The sequence below is a fragment of the Salvelinus namaycush genome, chromosome 21, assembly GCF_016432855.1.
Source record: "Salvelinus namaycush isolate Seneca chromosome 21, SaNama_1.0, whole genome shotgun sequence".
NCBI classification, from domain to species: Eukaryota; Metazoa; Chordata; class Actinopteri; order Salmoniformes; family Salmonidae; genus Salvelinus; species Salvelinus namaycush.
This window is the reverse complement of record NC_052327.1, coordinates 14136399-14155462: the sequence shown is the minus strand read 5'-3', so window position 1 is coordinate 14155462 and position 19064 is coordinate 14136399. Positions and strand designations below refer to the sequence as shown.

The following is a 19064-nucleotide window of genomic DNA, read 5'->3' as shown; positions in this document are numbered from 1 at the left end:
TTTCATCAAGGATCTCTGTACTTTGCTCCGTTCATCTTTCCCTCCACCCTGTCTAGTCTCCCAGTCCCTGCTGCTGAAAAACATCCCCACAGCATTAAACTGCCACCACCATGCTTCAACGTAGGGACGGTGCCAGGTTTCCTCCAGACGTGACGCTTGCCTTTCACGCCATAGAGTTCAATGTAGGTTTCATCAGACCAGATAATCTTGTTTCTCATGGTCTGAGTCCTTTAGGTGCCTTTTGGCAAACTCCAAGCAGGCTGTCATGTGCCTATTACCGAGGAGTGGCTTCCGTCTGGCCACTCTAGCATAAAGGCCTGATTGGTGGAGTGCTGCAGGTTGGTTGTCATTCTGGAAGGTTCTCCCATCTTCACAGAGGAACTTTGGAGCGCTGTCAGAGTGACAATCGGGTTCTTGGTCACCTCCCTGACCAATGCCCTTCTCCTCCGATTGCTCAGTTTGACCAGCTGGCCAGCCCTAGGAAGAGTCTTGGTAGTTCCAAACTTTTTCCATTTAAGAATGATGGAGGCCACTGTGTTCTTGGAGACCTTCAATGCTGCAGAAATGTGTTGGTACCCTTCCCCAGACAATTCCGTCGACCTCATGGCTTTGTTTTTGCTCTGACATGCACTCTCAACAGGTGTGTGCCTTTCCAAATCATGTCGAATCAAGTTGTAGAAACATCTCAAGGATGATCAATGGAAACAGGATGCATCTGCATCTCAATTTCGAGTCTCATAGCAAAGTGTCATACAAAGGGTCATACTTACAGTGGGGAGAACAAGTATTTGATACACTGCCGATTTTGCAGGTTTTCCTACTTACAAAGCATGTAGAGGTCTGTAATTTTTATCATAGGTACACTTCAACTGTGAGAGACGGAATCTCAAACAAAAATCCAGAAAATCACATTATATGAGTTTTAAGTAATTAATTTGCATTTTATTGCATGACATAAGTATTTGATCACCAATTCCGGCTCTCACAGACCTGTTAGTTTTTCTTTAAGAAGCCCCCCTGTTCTCCACTCATTACCTGTATTAACTGCACCTGTTTGAACTCGTTACCTGTATAAAAGACACCTGTCCACACACTCAATCAAACAGACTCCAACCTCTCCACAATGGCCAAGACCAGAGAGCTGCTTAAGGACATCAGGGATAGAATTGTAGACCTGCACAAGGCTGGGATGGGCTACAGGACAATAGGCAAGCAGCTTGGTGAGAAGGCAACAACTGTTGGCGCAATTATTAGAAAATGGAAGAAGTTCAAGATGACGGTCAATCTCCCTCGGTCTGGGGCTCCATGCAAGATCTCACCTCGTGGGGCATCAATGATCATGAGGAAGGTGATGGATCAGCCCAGAACTACACGGCAGGACCTGGTCAATGACCTGAAGAGAGCTGGGACCACAGTCTCAAAGAAAACCATTAGTAACACACTACGCCGTCACGGATTAAAATCCTGCAGCGCACGCAAGGTCCCCCTGCTCAAGCCAGCGTATGTTCAGGCCCGTCTGAAGTTTGCCAATGACCATCTAGATGATCCAGAGGAGGAATGGGAGAAGGTCATGTGGTCTGATGAGACAAAAATAGAGCTTTTTGGTCTAAACTCCACTCGCCATGTTTGGAGGAAGAATAAGGATGAGTACAACCCCAAGAACACCATCCCAACCGTGAAGCATGGAGGTGGAAACATTCTGCAAAGGGGACAGGACGACTGCACCGTATTGAGGGGAGGATGGATGGGGCCATGTATCGCGAGATCTTGGCCAACAACCTCCTTCCCTCAGTAAGAGCATTGAAGATGGGTCGTGGCTGGGTCTTCCAGCATGACAACAACCCGAAACACACAGCCAGGGCAACTAAGGAGTGGCTCCGTAAGAAGCATCTCAAGGTCCTGGAGTGGCCTAGACAGTCTCCAGACCTGAACCCAATAGAAAATCTTTGGAGGGAGCTGAAAGTCCGTATTGCCCAGCGACAGCCCCGAAACCTGAAGGATCTGGAGAAGGTCTGTATGGAGGAGTGGGCCAAAATCCCTGCTGCAGTGTGTGCAAACCTGGTCAAGAACTACAGGAAACGTATGATCTCTGCAATTGCAAACAAAGGTTTCTGTACCAAATATTAAGTTCTGCTTTTCTGATGTATCAAATACTTATGTCATGCAATAAAATGCAAATTAATTACTTAAAAATCATACAATGTGATTTTCTTGAGATTCTGTCTCTCACAGTTGAAGTGTACCTATGATAAAAAAAATACAGACCTCTACATGCTTTGTAAGTAGGAAAACCTGCAAAATCGGCAGTGTGTCAAATACTTGCTCTCCCCACTGTATGTAAATAAGGTATTTCTGTTTTTTATTTTTAATACATTTGATAAACATTCTAACAACATGTTTTGGCTTTGTCATTATGGGGTATTGTGTGAAGATAGATGAGGGATAAAAATAAAAAAATAAATTATAATATGGCTGTAACTTAACAAAGTGGAAAAAGTCAAGGGGTCTGAATACTTTCCCGAATGCACTGTATGCTACGGTAATTACTGTACTTGCATTTATTTATTTGTTGCCTGCTCTAGACAATGTTTCAGAATTCGCGTGCAGCCCATAATATTTAGGTTGGGGGAAAAGCAGATGCAAAACATTATTGAAGTCAAACGTTGTGCTGCCAGGTCCACAACTATTTGCTATTGTTTTCCCTTTCAGAAACTGACACAGTCCTTACTGCTAAAGACTTAAACAGCAAATAGACCGGTAGTTTATGTACACATTGTAACATTATTGGTAGGCTACTGCTGCTGTGCGATAGGAGCGTGACATCATTGCCTATTTCATCTCAGACTTCTGTTGTGGCATTCTTGCGTTTTGCAAACGTTAGCTAGCTAGCTCAAAAATGTCGTGGGATCATACCAAGAAAAACCTTTCAAAGTCGAATGGAAAGTCTGTGCCACACCCGCGGATTATTCAAGGGTGGGAGGACGGTATGAAAAAATGGCCACATATCACCTACGAAGACATCTTCAATTATTTAGTCTCGTCTACAGTGTTGCCAACTCCTCAGTAAGGAAAGTAGCTATTGGCTGTCCTAAAAGTCGCTAAATGACGGCATCACCTAATTTGCATAATTGGCCATGTGCATGTAATTGTGATGGATGCTGTAGGAGAGAGGAATAATGTCGTGGGAGAGACAAAAAGTGAGTATAAAACACCCTAAATATGTTTAGAACTACAAATGAACTTTCTTCTGTCGATTCTTGTTTTTTTTATGTCACAATTCCAACCCTCCTCCTTTATCCGGGCTTGGGACCCTACAATTTAAAAGGAAACTGTGTAAACTAGTCAGCTGTGAACACCATGTAAACTAGTGTTCTGTACTGTAATTGACTATTCTACCAGTAGTGCTTTGTTGAAGGTGCAGAATGCTGTGTATGGAGGGTTGACAGGGGTGTCCTGTACAGATGAGCAATGTCTGTGGAACTCGGGGACGCAGCGGAATTTAGCTCCAAAAATGCTTCTCTGACAGCACCCCAGCCGCTTCTCCATCTCTACCTCCAAATCCTGCGTACCATTCCCACAACACACTTAAGAAGAGTTTGGAAGGGGCCAATGTTCCAGTGGGGAGCCTTCTACAGCTAAACCAGTCAGTCATCAGGTTACAGCAGCAGCCACACAGCTACAGCAGCCTCATGGTGAACATGGCATCAACATGCAGTGACAGAAATGCTTGTCATTTTATGACGTTTATGTTACGGTGGAGGAGTGTAAGTGTGCCAGCTTGGAGGAGGTCACCAAAGCACAGAGTGCCTCCCGTGCGTGGTATGAGGCTCGTAAACTTCGGATCACTGCTAGCTCAGCAAAGAAGGTTCCTGTGCGCACTTCAACAAATCCCGACAACTGTGCAGGAGCATCTCTTCCCCAGCTTCCATGGGAACTCCGCAACTACATATGGCAAGGGGAATGAGCAGGTGGCCTACACATGGACGGAGAGTTAAGGGTTTAGTCTGGAGAGTAGAGGCACAGTAGTGAGTGTCAAGGAGCCAGATGGAGTGTTCAACTCTCAAGAACTTCTAGAAATCAAATGTCCTGTTCTGAGTAAGAAGTGTGATTCTCTGACTGAACTGTTCTCTGGCAAACTCACTGATGTGAAGCTGGTGGATGGGGTTCCTTAGCTGCAACCTAATGGAGCCCGTGGGTACTACATGCAGGTGCAAATAGGCATGTTCTACACAGGATTCGAGAGATGCAAACTGCTTGTCTGGTCTCCATTACATCTCCATTACATTTAAGTCGTTTAAGTCGTCATTACATTTAAGTCGTTTAGCAACCTGCTCCATCCGAGCAGGTTGTTATTGATGTGCCTTTTGATGTGAAGTTCTGTGCTGATGTTATCCCTGAACTGAGGGGATTCTATTTCACACATTATGCTGCCAAGGATAGTAGATGACTCCCGTCAGGCAGACTAACTCTGCTCCAAATATGTTCATCTGTGGTATATAGGGTCCTAATACTTCTGTGTTTTTAAATAGTTCCTATATGTTGTGCCTTGTAATGCTCTCTTGTCAGCTCTACCTTATTATCTAAGCAGAACTCTTGATTGGTGTTTTTTTTGTCTTGCACACTTCTCTTCATATGCACATTTACCTGATTTATATTTGCATAATTCTTGGTGTTTTTTTTATATCTTGCCTTGTACAGCTCTCATCCTACATGCCTACAGTTAACTCATGATTTAGGAATATTATTTATTGTACCTTGTATAGCTCTTTTCATATGGCACTTCATGAACTTATCTAAGCATACCATAATTCATCTTGCACTTGGCAGACTGTGGTGTTAATAAAAACACTATGAAATTCTACTCTGTCATTTTCTTTGATACTTAACATTTTGAAATGAAGGACAAGGAGGCATGTCTTAAGGGTGTTTTCAGTTTGATTCTGGGTTTGGTTTTCAAGGGCACAAATTAAGAAAACAATGTGACACTTCGTAAACAGTTGTCTTCCCTCTTGGTCTGTCAGAGACATTTTGGTGTTGAAGAAAATGCATTTTAAATAGATTGAAGAAGGCATGATCACTGCACCTATTGAATGCCTGTAATTATCAGGAACAGGCAAAGTGTAGGAACATTAAAACGATTCAGATTAAATAGGAAACTATATATACACACACAGTATCTCATGTGGATGAAATTATAGTGTATATAGTTACATTTCATATGTATGAACATTCTCACTGCTCACTCGGCATCCTCATGGATCATCTCACCTTGCATGTTAACAAGTGCTGCACATATTCTTAAGGACTTTGTCCATTTTGTGCGTCAGGTTGATGGGAACAGTCTGGGAGAGGATTTTGAACACCTTGAGTCGTCTCATAACTCTCTCAACATGTATAGGTACATTAGCTATCCTTCTCGTGACATCCTCGTCAGACAGCTGGTCTCCTTTCTGAGTGAAGGCTGGTATGGTAAGGTTTTACCTTCCTCTCATACAGCAGATCTCGGATGGTGAAGCCCCTGCCTGCGTTTCAAACTCAAAAGACACACCCTCGTCCACTTACCCTCGGCTTATACCCTTGGGGGAATACCCGCGGCCATTTTTGTCGTCGGTCCAAATGATTAGCCAAGCAAGGGAAGTTTGCAGCATAAGCCCCCCAGCCCTCGGTTTTAATGGAGTTTGCGAGTGTACAATTATGTTCACTTAGGGGCCTGAAACGCCCCATAATTCAATTCGCGATGATTGTACATCCGCTAAGAAAAGTCAGCCAAAACTTAAAACCTCAACGTCACTATGGAGTCAACATACAAGTGTAAGTAAAAACATGTAAGTGTAAATAAGTTAGAAATTGTGCTACTAATGCACAAACACCTCTCGTAAAAGTAATGATGTTTTTGTTTGGTTAGCTCTTGGAAATTGTAGAAATAAAACATTTTCCTTCAGAAGTTCCAGCTAGGCAGGCTAACGTGAGTTAGCTAATTGATTTTCTAGCTATCATACAGTAGGCGTATATGAATAATTATATAGTTAATAAGTAGACATGCACTCGTAATTGACTGTAGCGCATATAAAGCACCCACATGCTACCCGTGACTGAAAACAATCGTGGCGGGACGAAAGAGTGACGGATTTCCGGTCAAGGGCGGTCCATTTCAAATGAATTCCTTCCTCCCTCGCCCTGCAAGTGTAAACTCGGAAGTCCCCCACAAAAAAAACGCCCATATTTCCGTTGTAAATGAGGTGAATTTTAAGGCAGGACATAGAAACCCAATAAACTACTATTAAACTAAATATTGAACAACAATTAGTATTTTGCATCGAAGTGTGGGCTGTAGCATTTAGCTTACTTTTAAATTGTTTTGAATATACAATCAATCTTGCAAAATGTGTGGACAGGCACTCACTATAGGCAGCATGCATGTTTAGTTAGAAACAGTCTGCCCATACCTCTACAGAAATGTGATCAAAATTGCCATTGCTCTTTCTTTAAGAAACTGCCGTTGCCGAATGCCAATAGTTTCAAATTATACAGCAAAGAAAGGACATTGTCACCATAAAAGGTGAATGGGGGATGTTTTCCAGGCGGAGTTTTAATGCTTGATCACGCAGTTTTACAACGCGTCTGGTTTATAACGGGAAATATGTGTATGTATGGCGTGTGCCAAGTTTATAAATCTCTATATTTTTGTAAGTGAGCAGACATTTTCAGAAATGGCGCACAAAGACATTTAGTGTGAAATGTACGGCTATAAATGAGTCCCAAGGACTTTATGTTTAGAGGGAAACTGGTACTGGCAGGCAAAACAGCCAAATACTCTTTCTAAACATTAATCAATTCTCAATTGTGTTACGGTTCTAGAAACATAAAGACCTTTACTTTCATATCACATCAACATTATTTCACAAGCGCAAAATAGATACTGTTTTAACCGGGTTTAACACCATTGCAGCCAACAGTATTTTCTGTTACTGTAACGGCTTTCTTCCTGGGATGAAGGAGAGGACCAAAAGGCAGCGCGGCTAGTGTTCAACATGATTTAATAAAGATAATAACGTGAACACTACAAGCAACAAAACAATAAATGTGAAAACCGAAAACAGTCCTATCTGGTGCAGAACACAAAGACAGGAAACAATCACCCACAAACAAACAGTGAAAACAGGCAACCTTAATATGGTTCCCAATCAGAGACAATGACAAACACCTGCCTCTGATTGAGAACCATATTAGGCCAAACAACAAACCCAACATAGAAACACAAAACATAGAATGCCCACCCAGTTCACGTCCTGACCAACTAAACAAAGACTAAACAAAGGAAATAAAGTCAGGAACGTGACAGTTACAACACTTTTCTGGCATCCTTTCATCCGTTACACAAAGGTGTTCGGAGCAGTCTGTTTTCCGTAAACAAGTGCTATTACCAGGAAATATGGCCGTGTAGGAACATTTACCCTATAAAGGTGTGTGTAGTAATTGAACATTTTATTATTTATCGCTAATCTGAAAGATAAGGTCCTACCGCAAGCGATGCGTGTTAACGTTCAGACTGAGCGTCGGAGCTCTTAACAAAACCCCTCCGGATGGAAGATACCTTCTTGAATAGACGCTAACGTTAGTTACCGTCTATGGATAGGCTAGTCCACAACCAATTATTTGTTTAGCCATTTTCGACAATTACATATTCACCTTACCTGTGTATCCAAACCCTTTGAGTCATACACCAAACTTGAAAGAGGACTTACTTGTAAAAGTGGTTGTTGTATTGCCTTCTCCTACAGTTGTTTTATCTCCAGCCACTGCAGTGACTGTGAAGCTGTACTGCACTCCAGCAGTCAGCCCAGTGATGGTAGTGGAGGTTTCTGTGGTATTCATACTGACACCAGTCCCCTCTACTCTATAGAATGAACTGTTTCCCTTTGGTTGAGTCCAGCTCAGATACACAGACGATGTTGTGGTTCCAATCACACTGAGGTTGCCGACAACTCCGGGCTCTGTAGAGCAAAATGGAGGGAAAGGAGTGAGGAAAAAAACATTTTGCTCTACTTATTAACCAAGATAAAAGAAAAATACACTGAGCGTACAAAAAATGAGGAACACCATCCTAATATTGAGTTGCACCCCCTTTCGCCCTCAGAACAGCCTCAATTCATCGGCATGGACTCAACAAGGTGTCAAGCGTTCCACAGGGATGCTGGCCAATGTTGACTCCAATGCTTCCCACAGTTGTGTCAAGTTGGCTGTAAGTCCTTGTGGTGGTGGACCATTCTTGATACACACTGGAAACTGTTGAGAATGAAAAACCAGTGCGCCTTGCATCTACTACCATACCTTGGTCAAAGGCACTTTAATCTTTTGTGTTGCCCATTCACCCTTTGAATTGCACACATACACAATCCATGTCTCAATGCTTAAAAATAATTATTTAACCTGTCTCCTCCCCTTCATCTACACTGATTGAAGTGGATTTAACAAGTGACATCAATAAGGGATCATAGCTTTCACCTGGATTCACCTGGTCAGTCTATGTCATGGAAAGAGCATGTTTTATACACTCAGTGTATTTGGTATTTAGTGTACTGTAAATAGTATGTTTATATTCAACTAAAACATTTAAAATGTAGTTTTTGACCATTTGACATCATTGGGCTTTAGTCGTACTTGTGTATACGTATACTGTGCGAGGGTCGCCTTCTGTTATCTTGTCCTGGGCGATGGCAATGACCTTGAGTGTGTACTGGGTCCCTTGGGTCAGGCTCTCTATGATGGCAGAGGTTGTGGATGTAAGTTGGTCCTTCCCTGTTCCTCCGTTATGAAACTCCACCCTGTAGCCTGCTGCCTCTCCTGTAGGCTTGGTCCAGCTCAGAAAGAGAGATGTGGTGGTCTGAATGACAGTAGGGGTTGCGATGACAGCAGGTTCTGTTTGTGAAAGAGGAGTAGAGGGGGAGAGAAAGAGGGGAGCGAAAGAGAAGGATGTCGGTGAAGAGAACAATCGAGAAAGGCAGAGAAACGCCAGAGAAGAGTCATCTGATGTTTGAGGTTAGTTTCCAGCTCAGTTTGAGGCAAAACAAATCTGCATAAAGCAACTTTCAGTGAGACTTACTTGTGGCTTGATTTGTTACATAAGCAACTCCTTCTGTCATGTTATCTCCCGCCACTGCAGTGACTCTGAATGTGTACCAAACTCCAGCAGTCAGTTCATTGATGTTGAAGGCTGTCTCATGTGTAGTTGTATTCATAGTTTTACTGCCATCAGTCCACTCTACTCTATAGAAGGAGCTATTTCCCTCTGGTTCAGTCCAGCTCAGAGACATAGATGATGTTGTGATTTCAGAGACAGTAGGGTTCCTGATGATTGCGGGCTCTGTGCGTGCAAGAGAGGGGCATTTTGGTAAAAGATCACAGGAATCATAATTATTTATTGAATTCCTCATTAAATGAGGAGAAGCCTGCTACTTTTACACTTCTACTGAAATGTAAGGTAAGTATGTAGGGTGCAAAAGTCATTCCTCTAAAAGCATAATGTAAAGATTGATAGCATAATCAATTTAATGAAAAGGTTTGGGGCAATATTTTTTTTTTTACAGTATCTTATGGGTAATTCTACAGTAATCTTATCAGCAATGACTGCAGAGACCATGACTCTGTACTGCACTCCAGCAGTCAGCTCAGTGATGTCAACGGTTGTCCCACTGTTAGTTGTATTCACGGTTTTACTGCCATCAGTCCGCTCTGCTCTATCGAAGGAGCTGTTTCCCTCTGGTTCAGTCCAGCTCAGAGACACTGATGATGTTGAAAGGAAATAAACTATAGATCACCTTTACTCCACACACAGAGATACATACAAAGCTCTCCCCCGCCCTCCATTTGGCAATACTGACCATAATTCGATCCACCTTATTCCTGCTTACAAGCAAAAACTAAACCATGAAGTACCAGTGACTCGCTCAATACGGGAGTGGTCAGATGACGCGAATGCTACGCTACAGGACTGTTTTGCTAGCACAGACTGGAATATGTTCCGGGATTCATTAAATGGCATTGAGGAGTATACCACCTCAGTCATCGGCTTCATCAAGAAGTGCATCGACAACATCGTCCCCACAGTGACCGTACGTACATATCCCAACCAGAAGCGATGGATTACAGGCAACATCCAGATCGAGCTAAAGACTAGAGCTGCCGCTTTCAAGGAGCGGGACACTAATCCGGAAGCTTATAAGAAATCACGCTACGCCCTCAGACGAACCATCAAACTGGAAAAGCGTCAATACAGGTTTAAGATTGAATCCTACTACACCGGCTCTGACGCTCGTCGGATGTGGCAGGGCTTGAAAATTATTACGGACTACAAAGGGAAATACGGCCATGAGCTGCCCAGTGACGAGAGCCTACCAGACGAGCTAAATGCCTTTTATGCTCACTTTGAGGCAAGAAACACTGAAGCATGCATGAGAGCACCAGCTTTTCCGGATGACTGTGTGATAACGCTCTCAGTAGCCGATGTGAACAAGACCTTTAAACAGGTCAACATTCACAAAGCCGCGGGGCCAGACGGATTACCAGGATGTGTACTCAAAGCATGCGCTGACCAATTGGCAAGTGTCTTAACTGACATTTTCAACCTGACCGAGTCTGTGATACCTACATGTTTCAAGCAGACCACCATGTCCTTGTGTCCAAGGAAACTAAGGCAACCTGCCTAAATTATTACCGCCCCGTAGCACTCACGTCTGTAGACATGAAGTGCTTTGAAAGGCTGGTCATGGCTTACATCAACAGCATCCTCACAGATACCCTAGACCCACTCCATACCGCACCAACAGATCCACAGATGAAGCAATCTCAATCGCACTCCACACTGCCCTTTCCCACCTGGACAAAAGGAACACCTATGTGAGAATGCTGTTCATTGACTACAGCTCAGCGTTCAACACCATAGTGCCCACAAAGCTCATCACTAAGCTAAAGACCCTGGGACTAAACACCTCCCTCTGCTGCTGGATCCTGGATTCCTGACGAGCCGCACCCAGGTGGTAAGGGTAGGCAACAACACGTCTGCCACGCTGATCCTCAACACTAGGGCCCCTTAGGGGTGTGAGCTTCGTCCCCTCCTGTACTCCCTGTTCACCCATGACCGCGAGGCCAAACACGACTCCAACACCATCATTACGTTTGCTGATGACACAACAGTGGTAGGCCTGATCACCGACGAGACAGCCTATCGGGAGACAGCCAATAGGGAGGAGGTTAGAGACCTGGCAGTGTGGTGCCAGGACAACAACCTCTCCCTCAGCGTGATCAAGACAAAGGAGCTGATCGCGGACTACAGGAAAAGGCGGGCCGAACCGGCCCCCATTAACGACCGGGCTGTAGTGGAGCGGGTCGTGAGTTTCAAGTTCCTTGGTGTCCACATCACCAACAAACTATCATGGTCCAAACACACCAAGACAGTCGTGAAGACAGCATGACAACACCTTTTCCCCTCAGGAGACTGAAAAGATTTGTCATGGGTCCCCAGATTCTCAAAAAGTTCTACAGCCGCACCATCAAGAGCATCCTGATTGATTGCATCACCACCTGATATGGCAACTGCTCGGCATCTGACCGTAAGGAACTACAGAGAATAGTGTGTCCGGCCCAGTAAATCACTGGGGCCAAGCTTCCTGCCATCCTGGACCTTTATACTAGGTGGTGTCAGAGGAAAGCCCAAAAAATTGTCAGACTCCAGTCACCCAAGTCATAGACTGTACTCTCTGCTACCGCACGGCAAGTGGTACTGGAGCGCCAAGTCTAGGACCTAAAGGATCCTTAACAGCTTCTACCCCCAAGCCATAAGATTGCTGAACAATTAATCAAATGGTCACCGGACTATTTACATTGACATCCCCCGCCACCGCTGCTGCTATTCGCTGCTATTATCTATACTTTACCGCTACCTACATATACAAATTACTTCGACCAACCTGTACCCCCGCACATTGACTCAGTACCGGCACCCCCTTTATATATTCTCATTATTGTAATTTTATTGTTCATTTTTATAATTTTTTACATTAGTTTATTTGGTAAATATTTTCTTGAACTGTATTTCACAGTAAGATTTACACCTGTTGTATTCGGTGCATGTGGCAAATAAAGATGGATTTGATTTAGAATTTCAGTAAGAGTGAGGTTCCTGATTTCTTCAGGCTCTGTGGGTGCAAGGAAGGGGGTTTGAGGGGACGAAAGACAATATACTTTACAACGTCATTCAGGCCTACAGCATGACACATAACGGACTTGAAACTAAGAATCCAGATATTGTAAACTACGTCTTACTTGTAAAGAGTAAATAAAGCCTCTTTCTTTTTGCCTTCAGTAATCTCATTTCCAGCCACTGCAGTGACCCTGAATGTGTACTGCCCTCCAGCAGTCCGCTCAGTTACACTTAAGGCTGTCTCATTGGTGGCTTCATTCATATCTCTACTGCCATCAGTTCACTCTACTCTATAGAAGGAGCTGTTTCCCTCTGGTTCATTCATCTAATTGCATGATCTTCTCCCAAAATGTACATTTCTTGAGACACAGATCAGAGACACAGATGATCTTGTAATGTCAGTGACAGGTAAGTTTCTTGATGACTTCAGGCTCTGAACGTGCAAGAAATGTACATTTTGGGAGAAGATCATGCAATTAGATGAATTACTACCTACTCTATCCATCTCTTTTACTTAGAGTAATAAAAAATACTAAACAATGTTTCTTTCGTAACCCTGGTTCTCTCATGTCTCACAAAGTGAGATGTCTCACATTAGGATTTGATGGCGGCTCACTACTAGGAAGAACCAATAACACAACGTGTGTCAGAGACAGTCAGGTCGAGTGGCGACTCGCCCACCGGTTATTCTCAAGCATTTCTCTCTTCCTTGAACTCTTGCGAGCAGGGAAATGCGGTGAGACAGCTCACTGTATTATCAGAGAACCGGAATTACGAAAGTAACTTAACCCTTGTGTACATTTTACATTTACATTTTAGTCATTTAGCAGACGCTCTTATCCAGAGCAACTTACAGTAGAGTGCATACATTTTATTACATTTTTACATACTGAGACAAGGATATCCCTACCGGCCAAACCCTCACGACGCTATGCCAATTGTGCATCGCCCCACGGACCTCCCGGTTGCGGCCGGCTGCGACAGAGCCTGGGCGCGAACCCAGCCCAGCCTGGGCGCGAACCCAGAGACTCTGGTGGCGCAGCTAGCACCGCGATGCAGTGCCCTAGACCACTGCGCCACCCGGGAGGCCCAACATTAGTCTTAACATTCTGTATACTCCCCTTGTCCTAAGGGTAAAAAATGACCCGCCTTCACTAAACCCCTAAAATAGAGCAGCTAAATTGAATTTTAAACCCCAAATCTATTTTGCATGATGAAACAACCTGTCATTCATCACAAACTTTGTGAATATCTGAGTTTTCCCTCTTCACAATGCAGAATGACTGCATTTAATCAGTGGACAACACTCGTTTTTATTATAACACACCTGTCATAATTGTTTTACAGTCCTTTTTGGGGGGGCAGAATTGGCATCTCCTCTTGCCTGCCCCAGCTGCAGCCTCAGGTGGATCAGGACAAGATTCAGCCCCCTGAACAGCTTTCACAAGCGCTGCAGAGGCTGCTGTGCGGGGGAGGCACTCCCTTCTTTGAATGTGTGGGGTTACAAGTGCCTTTCCCAGCTGCTCCAGGAACACCCTCCTCTTGTTCCGCCTATCAGGCATCCAGTTAGGGTTGATCTTGTTCCATATCACAAAGGCATTGTATGAGGACACATCAATAATGTTATGGAAGATGACCAGGGGCCAGCGGGCAGTCATCCTCCTGCAGCTGTAAGTTCCAATCACCTGGTCCAAGTTGTCCACACCTCCTTTGTTTTGGTTGTAGTCCAGGATGATGGCTTCCTGTCCTCACGATCACTGATCTCAGCCGTTTTGTGCAGTGTGCTCAGGAGGACCACATTCTTGTTCCTCTTTTGGAGGTAAGAAACTAGAGTGGTGGTGGGGGTGAATGCCTCTCTCCCACTTGTTGCGAGGAGTGCAGGGGGGAGCTCAGGCTTGTTCTTTCTAACTTTGCCAACCATGGTGATCTTCCTCTTCAGGAGCTGCTGGCTGAGTTCAATCAGTAGCACACATATTCTCAATTTATCATTGTGTGTGTGTGGTTAGGGTGCAGAGCAAGAGGAACAAATACTTCAAGGTCTCAGAGCGAGTGACGTCACCGATTGAAACGCTATTAGCGCGCACCCCGCTAACTAGCTAGCAATTTGACACCGGTTACACTCACCCCCCTTTTGACCTCCTCCTTTTCCACAGCAACCAGTGATCCGGGTCAACAGCATCAATGTAACAGTATAGCTTCCGTCCTTCTCCTTGCCCCTACCTGGGTTCGAACCAGGGACCCTCTGCACACATCGACAACAGCCACCCTCGAAGCATCGTTACCCATCGCTCCACAAAAGCCGCGGCCCTTGCAGAGTAAGGGGAACAACTACTTCAAGGTCTCAGAGCGAGTGACGTCACCAATTTGAAACGCTAATAGCGCGCACCCCGCTAACTAGCTAGCCATTTCACACCGGTTACATTTGCTTATGGCACTAAACAGCTCGTTGAGTGTGGTCTTACTGCCAGCATCGGTTTGTGGTGGTCAGTAGACGGCTGCGAAAAATATAGATGAAAACTCTGTTGGTAAATTGTGTGGTCTGCAGCTTATCATGAGTTATTCTAGCTCAGGTGAGCAAAAACACGAGACTTCCTTAACATTACAGATCGCGCACCAGCTGCTGTTAACAAAGTCTGGACAGAGTCTGGACAATGCATAGAAAAGCCAGCGAGATGTACGGTGCCATCAGAAAGTATTCATACCCCTTGGCTTATTCTACATTTGGTTGTGTTTTAGCCTGAATTCAAAATGGATTAAAAAAAAAAAATTGCTCACCCATCTACACACAGTACAACATAATGACAAAGGGAAAATCTATTTTTAGAAATGTTTGCATATTTATTGAAAATGAAATAGACATATCTGTGAGTCTTTCTGGGTATGTCTCTATAAGCTTTACCCACCTGGATTTGACAATATTTGCACATTATTATTTTTTAATTCTTCAAGCTCTGTCAAGTTGGTTGTTGATCATTGCTAGATAGCCATTTTCAAGTCTTGCCATAGATTTCCAAGCCAATTTAGGTAAAAACTATAACTAGGCCAATCAGGAACATTCAATGACATCTTGGTAAGCAACTCCAGTGTATATTTGGCCTTTCTTTTAGGTTATTATCCTGCTGAAAGGTTTTCCTGCTGAATTTGTCTCCCATTGTCTGTTAGAAATGAGACTGAACCAGGTTTTCCTCTAGGATTTTGCCTGTGCTTCGCTCTATTCTGTTAATTTTATCCTAAAAACCAAATTCCCTAGTCCTTGCCGATGACAAGCATCCCCATAACATGATGCAGCCACCACCATGCTTGAATATATGAAGAGTGGTACTCATGGATGTGTTGTGTTGGATTTGCCGCAAACATAACGCCTTATCTTGTGCTCTTGAGTGGGGCAGTGGTCTAAGGCACTGCATCTCAGTGTTAGAGTATCGTCACTACAGACACCTTGGTTTGATTCCAGGCTGTCTCACAACCGGCCGTGATTGTGTGCCGCCCTATTGGCCTTCCAATTGGTCTAGCATCGTCCGGGTTTGGCCGGTGTGGGCCATCATTGTAAAAAAAATAATATTTAACTAGGCAAGTCAGTTAAGAACAAATTCTTATTTACAATGACGGCCTAGGAACATTGGGTTAACTGCCTTGTCCAGGGGCAGAAAGACATATTTTTAACTTGTCAGCTTGGGGATTCGATCGGCAAATCTTAACTCACTTGCCTAGTTAAATAAAGGTAAAAAAATTATATTAAGGACATAACGTTTTTTTTTGCAGTTTTACTCTTGTGCCTTATTACAAACAGGATGCATGTTTTGGAATATTTTTATTCTGTACAAGCTTCCTTTTCACTGTCATTGATAGTATTGTGGAGTAACTACAATGTTGTTGAGCCGTCCTCAGTTTTCTCCTATCACAGCCATTAAAAGTTGTAACTGTTTTAAAGTCACCATTGGCCTCATGGTGAAATCCATGAGCGGTTTCCTTTCTCTCCGGCAACTGAGTTTGGAAGGACGTCTGTATCTTTGTAGTGACTAGGTGTATTGATACACCATCCAATGTATAATTAATAACTTCACCATGCTCAAAGGGATATTCAATGTCTGCTTTTTAATTTTTACCCATCTACCAATAGGTGCCCTTCTTTGCAAGGCATTGGAAAACCTCCCTGGTCTTTGTGGTTGAATCTGTGTTTGAAATTCACTGCTCGTAGTCATCATGTAGTCAAATCATGATAAACACTTATTGCACACAGTGAGCCAATGTAACTTATTAATGGACTTGTTAACCACATTTTTACTCCTGAACTTATTTAAGCTTGTCATAACAAAAGGATTGAATACTTATTGAGAGACATTTCACATTTTCATTTGTAATTAATTTGTAAAAACGTAATGCGCAAATATCGTACAATCCAGGTATGCAAAGCTCTTAGAGACATACCCAGACAGACTCACAGCTGTAATCGCTGCCAAATGTGATTCTAACATGTATTAAATCAAGGGGTTGAATACTTATGTAAATTAGATATTTCATTTTCAATAAATGTGCAAATATTCATAAATTGTTTTAATTTTCTCATTAAGGGGTATTGCGCGTAGATGGGTGAAGACATTTTTTTTAATCAATTTTGAATTCAGGCTGTAACACCAAAAGACTTGCAATAAGTCAAGGAGTATGAAAACTTTCTGAAAGAATTGTATATCTAAGAAAAATATAAAAAATATCAGGGTGGCAGGGTAGCCTAGTGGTTAGAGCGTTGGACTAGTAACCAAAAGGTTGCAAGTTCAAATCCCCGAGCTGACAAGGTACAAATCTGTCATTCTGCCCCTGAACAAGGCACTGTTCTTAGGCCATCATTGAAAATAAGAATTTGATCTTAACTGCCTTGCCTAGTTAAATAAAGGTGTAACATTTTAAAAAGCACTCAACAAAGATGCTTACTTGTAAAAGTGGGTGTTTCACTGCCTTCTCCTACAGTTGTATTATCTCCAGCTACTGCAGTGACTCTGAATGTGTACTTCACTCCAGCAGTCAGCCCAGTGATGGTAGTGGAGGTTCTTGTGGTATTCTTACTGCCAATGTCACTGCCATCAGTCCACTGTACTATATAGAAGGATCTGTTTCCCTCTGGTTCAGTCCAGCTCAGAGACACAGAGGATGTTCTGATTTCAGACACAGTAAGTTTCCTGACGATTGCGGGCTCTGTGCGTGCAAGAGAGAGGGACATTTGGGAAAAGATACAGAATTTCAACTGAATCAAATCCAATATTATCAAGTGAGCCTAAATGAGAGCCATTTAATGTGAAATGCATGAAAGCATTGTGTTTCTTATTGCAACAGACATGGCAACTTATCACATGTTCTTGGATGTGAACAAGTAATATATAAACTAATATAAATAGTGCCTGTGGCCTTGACACAATCCGACATTAAAGTATCTGAGTTACTCACTTGTATATTTCAAAACGGTTTTGTTTCGTCCTTCACTTTTGTTATCTTCAGCCACTGCAGTGACTGCGAAGTCATACTGCACTCCAGCAGTGAGACCAGTAATATTTACAGAAGTTCCTGTGGTATTCTGACTGTCATTGATACTGCCATCAGTCCACTTTACTCTATAGAAGGAGCTACCCTCTGGTTTAGTCCAGCTCAGAGACACCGAGGATGTTGTGATTTTGGTTACAGTGAGGATTGTGATGGTTTCAGGCTCTGTGCGTGCAAGAAAGGTGGGTGGGGGAGAGAGAACAAGTATGTCTGGAATTACTACAGAAGTAGACGTTGTGAGCCACAAATATACAGCCGAAGAACATTGCAGAGTTGAGAGAAAACGTTGAAGTTCTCACAGTAATTAAGATAGTCGTTGAAGTAGAGCTTGTCAGGACCAACATAAAGTTATTTTCAGTCCAGGACCAGGCTTAATCTGGGTCAAAACTAGCCCTTAGAGTGAGATACTTACTTGTTGTGAAGTTATTGCAGCAGTTGACTTGTTGGATATCGTTACACAGGACACGCACAAGGTGGGTGGACCCAGGAGCCAGTCCAGACAGGGTGGCCATAGTTGAGTTGGTGAAAACTGAAGTACTGCCAGTGCTCAGGTTGCAGTTGGAGTGTACCTGAATATTAATCTCTGTTGCTGTTGTACTGGCTTTTAAATTCATACAGGGAGCGCCTAAAATGGTAGAAGAGTTTTGGATTGAGGGAAACCAAATCAGAACTTGTTTGCACATTTATATACTGTACCTGTTTGAATAACAATTAGGACCTTGATTGTGTTTCTGGAACTTTGAAATGAAGTGTACTTCGTATCATTCATCGTCATCTACTTACTTCAGATTTATCTTTCATAAATTCTTGAAGTGGAAATGGCTGTACTTACATTGAGCTTGTGAGCCCTGTAAGGAAGATGAAAGGGACAGTTAGTAATCATACCAGTAGAGGTCAGCATTGACTCAGAACAGTGATCAAATTGTTGACTCCACAACTCCTGGCCTATTCTAGCAATCTTACCATCTAGGGCAGGTCTGAGCAATTATTTTCCATGGAGGGCCACATTAGAATATTCTTTTGCCATCGCGTGCCAGAATCAACAATAACAAGGCCGCAGAGCCAGACGGATTACCAGGACATGTACTCCGAGCATGCGCTGACCAACTGGCAAGTGTCTTCACTGACATTTTCAACCTGTCCCTGACCAAGTCTGTAATACCAACATGTTTCAAGCAGACCACCATTGTCCCTGTCCCCAAGAACACCAAGGTAACCTGCCTAAATGACTAATGACCCGTAACACTCTGTAGCCATGAAACGCATTGAAAGGCTGGTCATGGGTCACATCAACACCATTATCCCAGAAACCGTAGACCCACTCCAATTTGCA

General features: G+C 43.3%; 1 protein-coding gene across 2 annotated transcripts in view; it reads right to left on the bottom strand.

Annotated features, from left to right (window-relative positions):
• Positions 1-7250: 7250 nt before the first annotated feature.
• Positions 7251-19064, bottom strand: part of LOC120066126 (receptor-type tyrosine-protein phosphatase eta) — a 30622-nt gene continuing 18808 nt past the window's right edge. Inside the window, exons 2-8 of one of the 2 annotated variants that reach the window (XM_039017258.1) lie at positions 18564-18579; positions 18144-18356; positions 17639-17896; positions 17129-17389; positions 9104-9364; positions 8662-8919; positions 7251-7994 (exon numbers count right to left, since the gene is read on the bottom strand). In XM_039017258.1, coding sequence (XP_038873186.1) covers positions 7717-7994; positions 8662-8919; positions 9104-9364; positions 17129-17389; positions 17639-17896; positions 18144-18356; positions 18564-18579 — 1545 coding nt within the window. In that variant the 3' untranslated portion in view covers positions 7251-7716. The remainder of the gene's footprint in view (positions 7995-8661; positions 8920-9103; positions 9365-17128; positions 17390-17638; positions 17897-18143; positions 18357-18563; positions 18580-19064) is intronic. The other variant, XM_039017259.1, reaches the window with a different exon arrangement.